Source organism: Budorcas taxicolor, chromosome 3 (assembly GCF_023091745.1).
Source record: "Budorcas taxicolor isolate Tak-1 chromosome 3, Takin1.1, whole genome shotgun sequence".
NCBI classification, from domain to species: domain Eukaryota; kingdom Metazoa; phylum Chordata; class Mammalia; order Artiodactyla; family Bovidae; genus Budorcas; species Budorcas taxicolor.
The window spans coordinates 112,539,929-112,553,694 of NC_068912.1; the positions used below are offsets into that span (position 1 = coordinate 112,539,929).

Genomic DNA, 13,766 nt, shown 5'->3' on the forward strand with positions numbered 1-13,766 from the left:
TTCAAGCTGGTTTTAGAAAAGGCAGAGGAACCAGAGATCAAATTGCCAACAGAGTTCCAGAAAAACATTTATTTCTGCTTTATTGACTATGCCAAAGCCTTTGACTGTGTGGATCACAATACACTGTGGAAAATTCTGAAAGAGATGGGAATACCAGACCACCTGACCTGCCTCTTGAGAAGTCTGTATGCAGGTCAGGAAGCAACAGTTAGAACTGGACATGGAACAACAGACTGGTTCCAAATAGGAAAAGGAGTACGTTAAGGCTGTATATTGTCACCCTGCTTATTTAACTTCTATGCAGAGTACATCATGAGAAACACTGGGCTGGAAGAAGCACAAGCTGGAATCAAGATTGCCAGGAAGAATATAAAAAAACTCAGGTATGCAGATGACACCACCCTTATGGCAGAAAGTGAAGAGGAACTCAAAAGCCTCTTGATGAAAGTGAAAGAGGAGAGTTAAAAAGTTGGCTTAAAGCTTAACATTCAGAAAACGAAGATCATGGCATCTGGTCCCATGACTTCATGGGAAATGAATGGGGAAACAGTGGAAATAGTGTCAGACTTTATATTTTTGGGCTCCAAAATCACTGCAGATGGTGACTGCAGCCATAAAATTAAAAGACGCCTACTCCTTGGAAGGAAAGATATGACTAACCTAGATAGCATATTGAAAAGCAGAGACATTACTTTGCCAACAAAGGTCCGTCTAGTCAAGGCTATGGTTTTTCCAGTGGTCATGTATGGATGTGAGAGTTGGACTGTGAAGAAAGCTGAGCGCCAAAGAATTAATGCTTTTGAACTGTGGTGTTGGAGAAGACTCTTGAGAGTCCCTTGGACTGCAAGGAGATCCAACCAGTCCATTCTAAAGGAGATCAGTCCTGGGTGTTCATTGGAAGGACTGATGCTAAAGCTGAAACTCCAGTACTTTGGCCACCTCATGCGAAGAGTTGACTCATTGGAAAAGACTCTGATGCTGGGAGGGATTGGGGGCAGGAGGAGAAGGGGACGACAGAGGGTGAGATGGCTGGATGGCATCACTGACTCGATTGACATGAGTCTGAGTGAACTCCGGGAGTTGGTGATGGACAGGGAGGCCTGGTGTGCTGGGATTCATGGGGTCGCAAAGAGTCAGACACAACTGAGCAACTGAACTGAACTGAAGTGAACTGAGTGCGTGCGTGTGTGCTTATTTGCTCAGTTGTGTCTGACTCTTTGTGACCCAATAGACTGTAGCCTGCCAGGCTCCTCTGTCCATGGGATTTCCCAGGCAAGAATACTGGAGTGAGTTACCCTTCCCTTCCCCAGGGGATATTCCCAACCCAGGGATCGAAGCTGGGTCTCCTGCATTGCAGGAAGCTTCTTTACCATCTGAGCCACCAAGGAATCCCAGATGCCCAGTAAATACTGTCAAATGAATGAAAAAAAACCTTCCAGGCAGACCATGGGGGTGGAGGCTCCAGAGCCCACCTGCAGGGATGAAGGAAACAGTATGGCCACCTGCCCCACCAGGACCCCTCTTCTGCCCACTGAGCCTCCAGTGACCCTGGATTGCACATGCATTCTGGAGATTCGAGGGGGTACAGGATGAGGGGAGGGGTTGGGGTGGTGGGAGGGGTTGGTGAGGAAGTCCGTCCTGAGAAGACAGCAGCCTGGGGGAGTCTACCCAGAGCCCTAAAGCCAGGCCAGGACAAGGCTCTGCTCCCTGCCCCCAGGGCTTCTTGGGAGAGTCTCTGCTCCCCGTGTCACATGTATCACATCTGTGACAAGATCCTCTACGAGCTTCCCCGATGGCTAGTGGGAAAGAATTTGCCTGCAATGCGGGAGATGGGAGATGCAGGTTTGATCCCTGGAGAAGGAAATGGCAGCCTGCTCCAGTATTCTTGCTTGGAGAATCCCATGGACAAAGGAGCCTGGTGGGCCACAGTCCATGGGCTCGCAAAGAGTCGGACACGACTGAGCGACTAAGCATGTCGCGTGCCCTTCTATAACTACAGGGCTCCAGTCGCCTGGGCAATGAGGAAACCGCGGGCACGGCCCAGCAGCGGGCACCCTGGGCGGTCACTTGGGATGCAGCGGCAGAAACTCAGGATGGCAGGTGGGCCAGCCGTGCTCCCAGCTGCTCACCAGCTGGTTGGAGCCATTTCTGCATCTGAATCTCCCTCCCCTGGGCAGAGCAGTTCTGTTTGTCCTCCTAAACCTCAGAGCTTCCAAGAACTAAATCTGAAACCCCTGAGGCACGAACTGTCCCAGCGATGTGCCAACAGGAAGCCTCTGCTGCCATCCAGAGAAGGGGAAAGTAGGAGGCCCACCCTCCCACACGGTTCCCACCAACCAGCTGGGTGACTCAGGGAACCATTGCCATGTGGTTCCCCATGGCCTCCAGCAGGGGGCAGCCTGTCTGAGAAATTGGGGGGCATGCTCTCCCAACCCCGTGAGGCTTCCTTAGGTGTGCTTCCGGGTGTCAAAAAAGAAGGCTACTGAAAGACAGGGAAGCCTGCCATGCTGCAGTCCATGGCGTCGCAAAGAGTCGGACACGACTGAACCACAAGCATTGTTCCAGTCTTTGCTGTGATGTAACAAAACACCTGGAACTCAGTGGTGTTCATAAAGTGAAAGTCGCTCAGTCATGTCCAGCTCTTTGTGACCCCATGCACTATACAGTCCCTGGAATTCTCCAGGACAGAATACTGAAGTGAGTAGTCTTTACCCTTCTCCAGGGGATCTTCCCAACCCAGGGATTGAACCCAGGTCTCCCACATTGCAGGTGGATTCTTTACCAGTTGAGCCACAAGGGAAGCTGAAGAATACTGGAGTGGGTAGCCTATCCCTTCTCCAGCGGATCTTCCCAACGCACGAATCTTTTACCAGCTGAGCTACCAGGGAAGCCCTGTTGTTTTTACCGCAATTCCCAAAGACACAGTGATGGAAAACGGCCACCACCAGCATACTGCATTCACGGACCCTCTGGGTCAGGAGCTGAGCACGGGGCGGTGGCCCTTCTCTGTTCCAGGTAACCTGGGACCTCCCCAGGGGCGACCCTGGTGACTGGGGCTGGAAGACCTGGGTCCCAGAGCCCACTCCCTAGATGACTTCTTTGCTCACGTGTGTGGCACGTGGGATGGACTGGCTTCTCTGGGCCTGCGGATGATATCCCCACCAGGGGCGTCTCTGGCCTGGCAACCTCAGAGTAAGCAGGCGTCCTGCCCGGTGACTCAGGGTGGCAAGAACGAGTGTTCCCAGAAGGCAAGGAGGAAACAGAGAGGCCTTTCTTCATGTAGCCTCAGAAGCAATGTTGCATCACTTCCACCATATTCCCCCTCTCTCTTTTTGGCTGTGCTGGGTCTTCACTGCTGCTCTTGGGCTTTCTCTAGTTACAGCTCCCAGGCTCCAGAGCATGGGCTCAGGGGTGGTGGCACACAGGCTGAGTTGTCCTGAGGCGTGTGGAATCGTCCCAGACCAGGGAAGGAATCTGTCCTCTGCACTGGTCCATCAGGGAAGCCCTTCCACCGAATTCCTTTGGTCTTCCAGTCACATGGGCCCATCCAAGTTCAAGGGGTGGGGACACAGACCCTCTCAGTGGGAGGGATGTCAAATCATTTGTGGCCATGTTTCCAAACCACCACAGACACAGATGCAAAAAATTACAAAACCTGAGTACCCATCATGAGGGTATTGCTTGATGAAATTTTCCAACATGAACCACTGGTATTGTTACCAGCCAGATCAGGAAATAAAACACTGTCTGAAGGCCCTCCTGGGTTCCCTCCCAGTCATTCCCCCCACCCTCGTCCCCGATTTCTGACACTGCTTGACTTGAACTGAATTGTATACTTCGAAATGGTTGATTGTGTGTTTTGTGAATTTTACCTTGCATGCATGCTAAGTAGCTTCAGTCGTGTCCGACCCTTTGCGACCCTCTGGACTGCAGCCCACCAGGGCCCTCTGTCCCTGGGATTCTCCAGGTAAGAATACTGCAGTGGGAGGCCACGTCCTCCTCCAGGGGATCTTCCCCACCCAGGAATAGAACTCGTGTCTCTTACATCTCCTGCATTGGCAGACAGGTTCTTTACTGCTAGTGCCACCTAAGAAGCTCAAATTTTACCTTAACTTTTTTCATAAAGGGCACACAGTCCAGATGTACCAGCCAACATTATATTGGAAGGATCTCACCTCAGATGTTGCTTATGCAAGTCTTCTTGTTATGCATAACTTGATCATCACTGAAACATGATTACTAATTAAGCTAATGATGTCAGGAATTTAAAAAAAAGCATCGGTGAATATAGCGGCTCATTGACTAAACTGAATAATGTTCAAATCAGGCTCTCATTGGTGAAATGAAAAGTACTGTTTTTTTAAGATATGTGGGTTGCTTTAAAATAGTTTAACCCCCCACCCACCTCCATACTGCAAAGGACATGAGAAACCGCCAAAATTTCTAACCTGCCCCTAAGGCTTGATTTTTATTAGCCAGCTTTCAGCCACTGATGTAGGAGGGCTTCTGGTTGTTTGATGATGGTCATAAGTAAGGCAAGGAATCTGGTTTCTAGAGTATGTGCCGGCCTCTGGTGAAGGCTTTGGTTGGATTTTCTAAAAGGTGGTCAAGAGCTGGGACTTGAGACTTCATCAAATTTCTATGTTTGCTTGCTGGGGATGTTGGTTTAATAAATATCTTTTTTTTTTTTTTTTTGTACTTGCCTTGATGCTTAGGGGCTTCCCTTATAGCTCAGTTGGTAAAGAATCGCCTGCAATGCAGGAGACCCCGGTTTGATTCCTGTGCCGTGAAGAGCCACTGGAGAAGGGATAGGCTACCCACTCCAGTATTCTTGGCCTTCCCTTGTGGCTCAGCTGGTAAAGAATCCACCTGCAATGTGGGAGACTTGGGTATGATCCCTGGGTGGGGAAGATCCCCTGGAGAAGGGAAAGGCTATCCATCCCAGTATTCTGGCCTAGAGAATTCCATAGCCTAGTTCATGGGGTTGCAAAGAGTTGGACACGACTGAGCAACTTTCACTTTGAAGTTTGAGGAATACTACTTCCCTGACCAGGGATCGAACCCTCGCCCTTGGCAGTGAAAGCACAGAATCCTACCCACTGGACTGCCAGGGAATTCCCATAATAAATAATTTTATGTTTAGCAGAATTTGGTCTGGGGCTGGCTTTCCTTATAATATGATAACAAGAATGTGGGGGAGTAAACACCTCCTCTAAACTTCTTTGACCAATACACTAACCAACCAAGTAAAGTCTGAGTTGTACCAGGTTAAACCGGCTTAGGTAAGTTTGCTCATACCCTTGCCCAAGCTTTCATCAGTTTGTTTTTCTTTTTAACCAGTGCTCTGTAGGAGTGCCCAGTGAGGTTCTGGATACTTTGTTGCATTTGTTGATATCTTCTTCCAGTTCACATGTTAAACCTTCCATTACTTTTCCTTGCAATGTTGCTGTTCAGTCACTAAGTCTGTCCAGCTCTTTGCAACACCATGGACTGCAGCCTGCCAGGCTCCTCTGTCCTCCACTATCTCCTGAAATTTGCTCAGATTCGTGTCCTTTGAGTTAGTGATGCTATCTAACCATTTCATCCTCTGCTGCCCTTTTCTTTTGCTCTCAGTCTTTCCCAGCATCTGGGTCTTTTCCAAAGAGTTGACTTTTCTGACTTTTGTGATCCCATGGACTGTAGCCCACCAGGCTCCTCTGTCCATGGGATTTCCCAGGCAAGAATACTAGAGTGGGTTGTCATTTCCTTCTCCAGGGGATCTTCCTGATCCAGAGATCCAAGTGGAGTCTCCCACCTTGTGGTTGGATTCTTTAGCACTGAGCCACTAGGGAAGCCTGTAACGGTACAAAGTAACATGCCTAACTCAAGGGCCCATTACATGTGCAAGATAGAGTGATTATCATCCATACTCATATGGTAACAGAGTATGGAGAGTTTGGTCTGGATGCTGTCATCTTCCTTGCAATTAAATTTCAGGAAACTATCACTTAGGAGTTTTGGTGTAGTAACAAAGAAAAATGATAACCACAATTATCTGAAAAGATGAAACAAACACTCCCCTTTTCCATTTATACATCCAACTACATTCCCAGCTATGGTTTGTCCAGTAGTGAAAGCTATGGTCAAAGCTGTGGTTTTTCCAGTAGTCATGTATGGATGTGAGAATTGAACCGTAAAGAAAGCTGCGTGCCAAAGAATATCAATTGCACTGTGGTGTTGGAGAAGACTCTTGAGAGTCCCCTGGACTGCAAGGAAATCAAACCAGTCAATCCTAAAGGAAATTAGTCCTGAATATTCACTGGAAGGACTGATGCTGAAGATGAAGCTCCAATACATTGGCCACCCGATGTGAAGAACCCAGTCACTGGAAAAGTCCCTGATGCTGGGAAAGATTGAAGGCAAAAGGAGAAGGGGACGACAGAGGACAAGATGGTTTGATGGCATCACCAACTCAATCGACATGAGTTTGAGCAAATTCCGGGAGATGGTGAAGGACAGGGAAGCCTGGCGTGCTGCAGTCCATGGGGTCGCAAAGAGTCGGACACGACTGAGCGACTGAACTGAACTGACATTCCCAGTGGTCTTTGGAAGCCTGGATTTTCTTCACAGATTTCAAAGAAAGCACAAATCACAGCAATCTAATGCAGAAACAGATGTGATATCCAAGCCTACTGTTAAGGCAGAGATGAAAGGTGTGTGTGTGTGTGTGTGTGTGTGTGTGTGTGTGTGAGAAAGACATGCAGAAATGTAAAACAATATTGGACTTCTCGCTCATACTATTTATGTTAATAGGTAACGGCTTATTACTGTCATTTTATTTTTGTCATTTTAAAAAGAACAGATTTGTTGAGATATAATTCACATGCATAGACTTCACCCTTTTGCAGTGTACAACTCAATGGTTTGTATTATACTCATGGAGTTGTGCAGTCATCATCACTGTCTAATTTTAGAATGTTTTCAGTGCAACGAGGGACGGCATGAAGAGACTTAGGAAGAGCACACGACACTAACAGTTACTTCATTTGCGAAGGACAAAACCTTTTCCTCTAAAATGAATCAAAGGCCTGAGGTTTTGTCTTGTTAAAGAGGTTGACAATGCCAAGATACACAGGACTGCATGCCTCCAGAGAGGGAAGCAGAGCCAGGTTTCTGCTCACTTGGAAGCGTTTTCCCCTTTCTGGACTTGGATTCATTCTGACTTCCTAGTAGCTTGCAGGCCCGTGCTTCCCGGAGGGCTGAGAGACTGGTGCCAACCCATCTAGGCTGAAGGGCATACCTGTTCTTGTCTGAATGCCACAGAACCATGAGAGCCTCAAGCCTGCAGGGGTTTTCAGAGGGAGGACTGGCAAATTGTATTTTCCTAAGATGGTCACAGTAGAGGCTTCTTCCCTGGGGTCCAGTGGCTAAGACTCCCTGCTCCCAATGTGTGGGACCTGGGTTCGATCCCCGGTCAGCGGATCCCATGTACTGCAACTAAACATCCCGAGGGCCACAGAAAAGATCGAAGACCCTGAGTGTCATGACTAAGACTCGGTGCAGCCAAATAAATAATTATTTTTTTTTTATGAAAAGAGAACAAAATGAGCGATTTAAAAAAAAATCAATAGATTTTTAAAATGAAGACAGATGATCACAATGACACATATCCCATCTCACACACTGTTTCTAGATGATTTTATCACACCTCCATTGAGAGGTGGAGATTCTTTATTTTTGGCTGTGCTGGGTCTTCGTTGCTGTGCTTTTCTTTAGTGGCGAGTAGGGGCTGTGCTCTAGCTGCAGTGCACGGACTTTCCTTTGCGGCTTTTCTTATTGCGAAGCAGGGGCTCATGGGCTCGTGGGCTTCAGCAGCTGTGGCACGTGGACTCAGTATTTGCGGCTCCCAGGCTCTAGAGCCCGGCTCAGCAGTTACGGCACACGGGTTTCGTTGGTCTGCAGCACGTGGGATCTTCCCGGACCAGGGGTCGAACCTGTATGCTCTGCATTTGCAGGCTGATTCTTACCCACTGGACCACCATCCAGGGAAGCCCGAGGGGTGGAGATGTATGTCCTCTCTCCTTCATGACTGTTCTGACCAATAGAGTCGAGCTGTGTGATTTCTGATCCTATTCAAAAGAGGTGATGAAGCTTCTACCTCCCTCTGTCTCTTTGCAAGCCCGCCCTGGGAACCCAGTGACCATGCTGGGAGGAAGCACAGGCCACACGCAGGTGTTCTAGCCAAGCATCAGCCAGCGTCAGTCCATACCTGGGAGGGAATAAATCTTCAGATGGATTCTCCCCTCCAGCCTCCGAGCTATCCCACCTTGCACCAGGTGGGTCAGAGGAGGGACTTCCCCATGAAGGTCTGTCCAAAGTGAAGATTTGTGAGCAAAGTAAATGTGTTGTTTGGGCCTTAGGTTTGGGGATGGTTTGTTACATAGCAATAGGGAACTGAAAAGGAATCCTGGAGGTAAAACACGTTTGACTTCCCCTGTGAAATGCAAAGGGGCTTCCCTGGTGGCTCAGACGGTAAAGAATCTGCCTGCAGTGCAAGAGACCCAGGTTCAATCCCTGGGTCAGGAAGATCCCCTGGAGAAGGGAACGGCAACCCACTCCAGTATTTTTGCCTGGAGAATTCCATGGACTGAAGAAAGGTAAAATCTCCTGTAGCCATCCCCCAGGAATGTCAGTGAAAGAAACACATTCCCATGGGATGACACAGGGAAAATAGTTTCAACTGCTCTACAGCTAACATCGCTCCCCTGTGGTACTGTTCCATTGCAAGCAATCGTATTTGTTTTGTTATAGCAGTTCTGTGCAGTCATTGTAGAAAATTTAGAGAACTGAGAATTAAAATAGTTGACGGAAATGGTTGGACTTCCAGTGTTTACAACGGTTAATAATGCGATCCTGGGCTTCTCTGGTGGCTCAGTGGTAAAGAATCCGCCTGCCAATGCAGGAGACAGGGGTCTGACCCCTGGTCTGGGCTGATCCCGCATGCCGTGGAGCAACTGAGCCCGTGCACCACAGCTACTGAGCCTGTGCTCTAGAGCCTGGAAGCTGAAACTACTGAGTCCACAAGCCCTGGCATGCTATAGCCTGTGCTCCACAGCAAGAGACGCCACCGCAGCGAGAAGCCCGCCCGTGCACCACAGCCAGCGAGTGGCCGCCACTCGCCACAACTGGAGGAAAGCCCACGAGTCAACGAAGAGCGAGCACAGCAGATCAATGAATATAACTATTTTTTAAAATGATAATTTGGTCCCTTTCTCTCTTTTTTTTTTCCTGTGCATAGAAATGTGTTTTACAAAATATAGGTCATATTTGCACAGTAGTATTGATGTGTGTGTGTTAGTAGCTTAGTCGTGTCTGGCTCTTTGTGACCCCATGGACTATAACCTACCAGGCTCCTCTGCCCATGAGGGTTCTCCAGGCAAGGATACTGGAGTGGGTTGCTATGCCCTCCTCCTCCAGGGGATCTTTGTGAACCAGGGATCACATCTGTGTCTCTTATGTCTCCTGCATTGGCAGAAAGGGTCTTTACCACTAGTGCCACCTGGGAAGCCCCAATAGGGATGTTTAAAAGATTTTATTTGATCACTTTATTTAAAAACTTAATTTTTCCCTAATTAAAAAAAAATGTATGTATGGGGCTTCCCAGTAGGGATGTTGAAAAGGTTCTGTTTGATCACTTTATTTAAAAATTTAATATTTTCCCTAATTATATGTATATATATATATATATATATATATATATATATATATATATATATATATCAAGAAGATCCCTGGAGGAGAGCATGGCAACTCACTTCAGTATTCTCACCTGGAGAATCCCCACAGCTAGAGGAGCCTGCTGGGCTACAGTCCATGGGGCGGCAAGGGGTCCTACAGGACTGGATGAATAAGCACACAGGCCTCTCCAGATGCTCAGAATCCCTGCCAGGACTCCCTTGGGCCCTACACACCCCAGTGCCAAAGGCTGGTCCTGGATCTCAGGTGCCCACAGCCAGCAGTGGGGACAGGCCCTGGGCAGCAGCCCCCAGGCAGTCAGAACAAAGTCAAGGCAGAGTCCTCAGGGGCAGAGCAGTGTTTACAAGATTTTTCTCAAGGCTTGGCTGACGTAACAGCCATCCACATCAGCCTTCCTTAGGGAGTGACTTTTTTTTTTTAACCGTGGTGTTCAAATGCTGACTTATTTCTTTATTTTCAAGCTTCTTTTTTACCTTCTTGCGTTTCACAGAAAAAGTCAGAGTCTCCGAAGTGGCTCTGGTGTCTCACCACAAGAGAGCCAGGAGTTCGTCTCTGCCCGCTTGCTTTTTTTTTTTTTTTTTTCTGTTTGCTTATTTGTTTTTAGTATTTTTAGTGTGTTTTGGAAACATGTCTTTAGAGTGAGTATTTAAAAGTCAGCTCGCCCTTCCCCGCGCTCCCTGAGGGCGCCTCCCTCTCCCAGACCTCGAGACCAGTGGCGGCGAGGGTGCCACCCGCAGTCCTGGGGGCGCGCGGCTCCCCCCACCCTCAGTCTGTCACCGGCCGCGAGCGCCGGCAGGCAGTCGGGGCACTTCTAGGGGACGAGAAAGGAACCGCCAGAACGGTGGTGAAACTTTCGCCCGCTGCCGTTCCTGGAGGACCCCAAGGTCCCCGGGCCCCCGGGAGCGGGCGGAAAGCTCAGGGTTGATCCGAGGGTCCGCGCCCCATCCCGGGAAGCACTCGGCCGGTCGACATCCCCGGGACAGGCGGGCACCTGTGGCCTCCGGGGCGGGCGGTCCCCGAGCCACAGCTCCTCCTTAAAGCCGCGGCTCCGCCCCGCCTGCCCACGGTTCCACCCAACCGCCGGGTCCCCGCCGTCTCGGCAAAGTGTCGCAGAGTCGCCAGCCGCTGCCCGCCCAGTCCCTGAGTCTCCGGATCCACCGAGGCCATGGCCAGCGAGGAGCTGGCGAGCAAGCTGCAGCGGCGACTGCAGTGGGAGGAAGGGGACCGCGGGCTCCAGCCGGCGCCCGGAGCCGCCCCAGCCGCCGAGCCGCAGCCGCAGCCGCCCGCGTGGGCGCCCACCGCCAGAGCCGACGCCGAGCTGAGCGCGCAGCTGAACCGACGGCTGGACATCAACGAGGGCGCGGCGCGGCCCCGCCGCTGCAGGGTCTTCCACCCCTACTCGGAGTTCCCGGAGTTCAGCCGCCGCCTCATCAAGGACCTGGAGAGCATGTTCAAACTGTGAGCGCTCGTGCCGTGCGCCCCCGGGGACCCGGGGACCCGGAGCCCCGGAGGGAGGGGCGGGGGAGGTGGGGCGGTCTCTCGGAGTCCCGGGCCCCGTTTGGGGTAGGATGGAGGGGGCCAGTGCAGCGGTTTCTTTATCATTTAACCCTAACGCCCCCAAGATCCCGCACGCCCCGAGCGATCCCGGCTCGGTGGTGCTGGGTGATCCAGCCGGGCTGGGACACCGAGGGCAGGAGCTGCGGTTCTCCCTGACCTAGCTCGCAAGTTCCGCTCGGGCAACCGAGCCCGAATCCTGGGCTCAGGGGTCCAGACGGCGGGTCCCGCCCCCTCCGCCGCCTGGCTCGGAGATTTTGCCCAGCACGCAACTTCTAGGAAACCGAGACGCGCTGCGCCTCACCTGCCAACTTTATCTCCCGAGGGAGAAATTAGCCTTCTTTGTCCTTTATCTTTTAAAAACAAAGGAGGAAACTTATCCTTGGCTGCTGCGCGGGGTTTGCTGTACCCGCGGAGACAGAGAACTGGGGGTTTGTTAAACTTCGCAGAAAATCAGTAAGTTCCGGGAGCGAGCGCGTTTGGGGAGCCTCCTGGGGGCGTCGCCTTGGCCGTGTTCCCCCTTCTTGCCTCTTGGGCAGGAGGCGCCCGTAGGAACCGGACACGGCAGCTGGCAACTGGTCCGACGTGGGTTCATTCCGGTCGTGCCCCTCGGGGGAGCCCCAACCCCGGGCGATGGAGGCAGCGTTGCCTGGTGGCCTGTACTAGTAGTCGGCCTTGTAGCCTGGCAGCTCCCTGGGCCTCAGTTTCTTCATTTGGAGAGTGGGGAGAAAAAAATCATCCTGCCTTTTAAGGCCAGAAAGTATTTTGCACACCATAAGCTCCCAACTGAGCTATTAATATTTGTTGGAGAATTTCGCCAAGACCGGGAAATGCCTGGGGGGACCGGAGGCCGCCGGCCAGGTCTTGCTTGGGGCGTTTTAAAAAGCGCTTGGAATGTGTTTGTCCTACCCGCGGAGGTTCTATTTAAAGGCGCTGTGGCCGGCGCTGTGTGGCGGGAGCCTGAGCCCCTTCCTGAGGCCGGACTGCGTCCAGCTCCAGCCTCGGCACCGAGGTCGGCAGATTGGTACCCGGAGCCACCGCGTCTCCTCGGCTTCCTCGACACCCTAATTTCCCGGTCCCTCGCTTCCAGGCTGTTCTCTGGAGTTAACACCTACTACTAAGTTGCTTCAGTCGTGTCCGACTCTGTGCGACCCCATAGACGGCAGCCCACCAGGCTCCCCTGTCCCTGGGATTCTCCAGGCAAGAACACTGGAGTGGGTTGCCCTTTCCTTCGCCAGTGCATGAAAGTGAAAAGTGAAAGAGAAGTCGCTCAGTCGTGTCCGACTCTTAGCGACCCCATGGACTGCAGCGCACCAGGCTCCTCGGTCCATGGGATTTTCCAGGCAAGAGTACAGGGGTGGGGTGCCATTGCCTTCTCCTGGAGTTAACACCTAGTGGGTGTAATTTGGGCTGTTATGGAGCCCTGGGGCTTCCCAGGTGGCGCTACTGGTAAAGAAGACATAGAAAAAAGAAAGCAAAGAGAAGTGGCTCTGTCCGACTCTTTGCGACCCCATAGACTGTAGCCTACCAGGCTCCTCCATCCATGGGATTTTCCAGGCAAAACTTCTGGAGTGGGTTGCGGTTTCCTTCTCCAGGAAAGAAGACATAAGAGATGCAGTCTGATCCTGGTGGGGAAGATCTCTGGAGGAGGGCATGGCAACCCACTCCAGTATTCTTGCCAGGAGAATCCCATGGACAGAGAGGAGCCTGGCGGGCTTCGGACCCTAGGATCGCACAGAGTCAGAGATGACTGAAGCGACTTAGCCCAGCAAGGAAAGCTGAGTCGAGGCGGAAGACTGACTGGGGCAGAGACTGAAACGTGTGCGGTTTGTCAGCACCCCTTTGACTTATTTGGGGTTATGCCTTTCCTGGCGTACTCTTCCCCGACTGACGGCTCCCAGGGCCCAGCGGTTCCTCCCAGTCCAGGCGGCTTTAGAGAGGGCTTCGCAGGGACTGTCATCTTCCTCTTGCTTTGGGGTCACTCAGATTTCTTTCATTTATTTATTTTTATTTTTATTATGTTTTTTCTGTAGAACAGTCTTGGAAAGGCTGTTTGTTTGTTGGCTGCCTAACAGTAATAAAGAGAGTCCACACAATCAGATGGCTGGATGGCATCGCCAACTCAATGGACATGAGTTTGAGCAAACTCTGGGAGTTGGTGATGGCCAGGGAGGCCTGGCTCGCTGCAATCCATGGGGTCGCAAAGAATTGCACTGAACTGAACACAATCAGAGGGGCTTGGGAGATCAAGCAAGGTGGCACCGATGAGGAAACAGATGCTGAAAGAAGGTCAAGCTAAAGGACAGGCAGTGTGCGCGCTAGGGTCCTGAAGAACTGGCAGCCTAGTCAAGTGTGGGACTTCTTTCTCCAGAGCTACCGTGTCAGTCACAAGTCTAGCTGGGGTTTTCTGCCACTTGCAACCAAAACTGGCAGAAACAAAAAGGGCATTAATGGGCTCAAGAAGTTAAGAAAAAAGG

At 51.1% G+C, this 13,766-nt stretch overlaps 1 protein-coding gene across 1 annotated transcript in view; it reads left to right on the forward strand.

Annotated features, from left to right (window-relative positions):
- The first annotated feature begins 10,900 nt into the window (after positions 1–10,900).
- Positions 10,901–13,766, forward strand: part of EFHD1 (EF-hand domain family member D1) — a 44,155-nt gene continuing 41,289 nt past the window's right edge. Inside the window, exon 1 of the mRNA XM_052637494.1 lies at positions 10,901–11,193. Coding sequence (XP_052493454.1) covers positions 10,901–11,193 — 293 coding nt within the window. The remainder of the gene's footprint in view (positions 11,194–13,766) is intronic.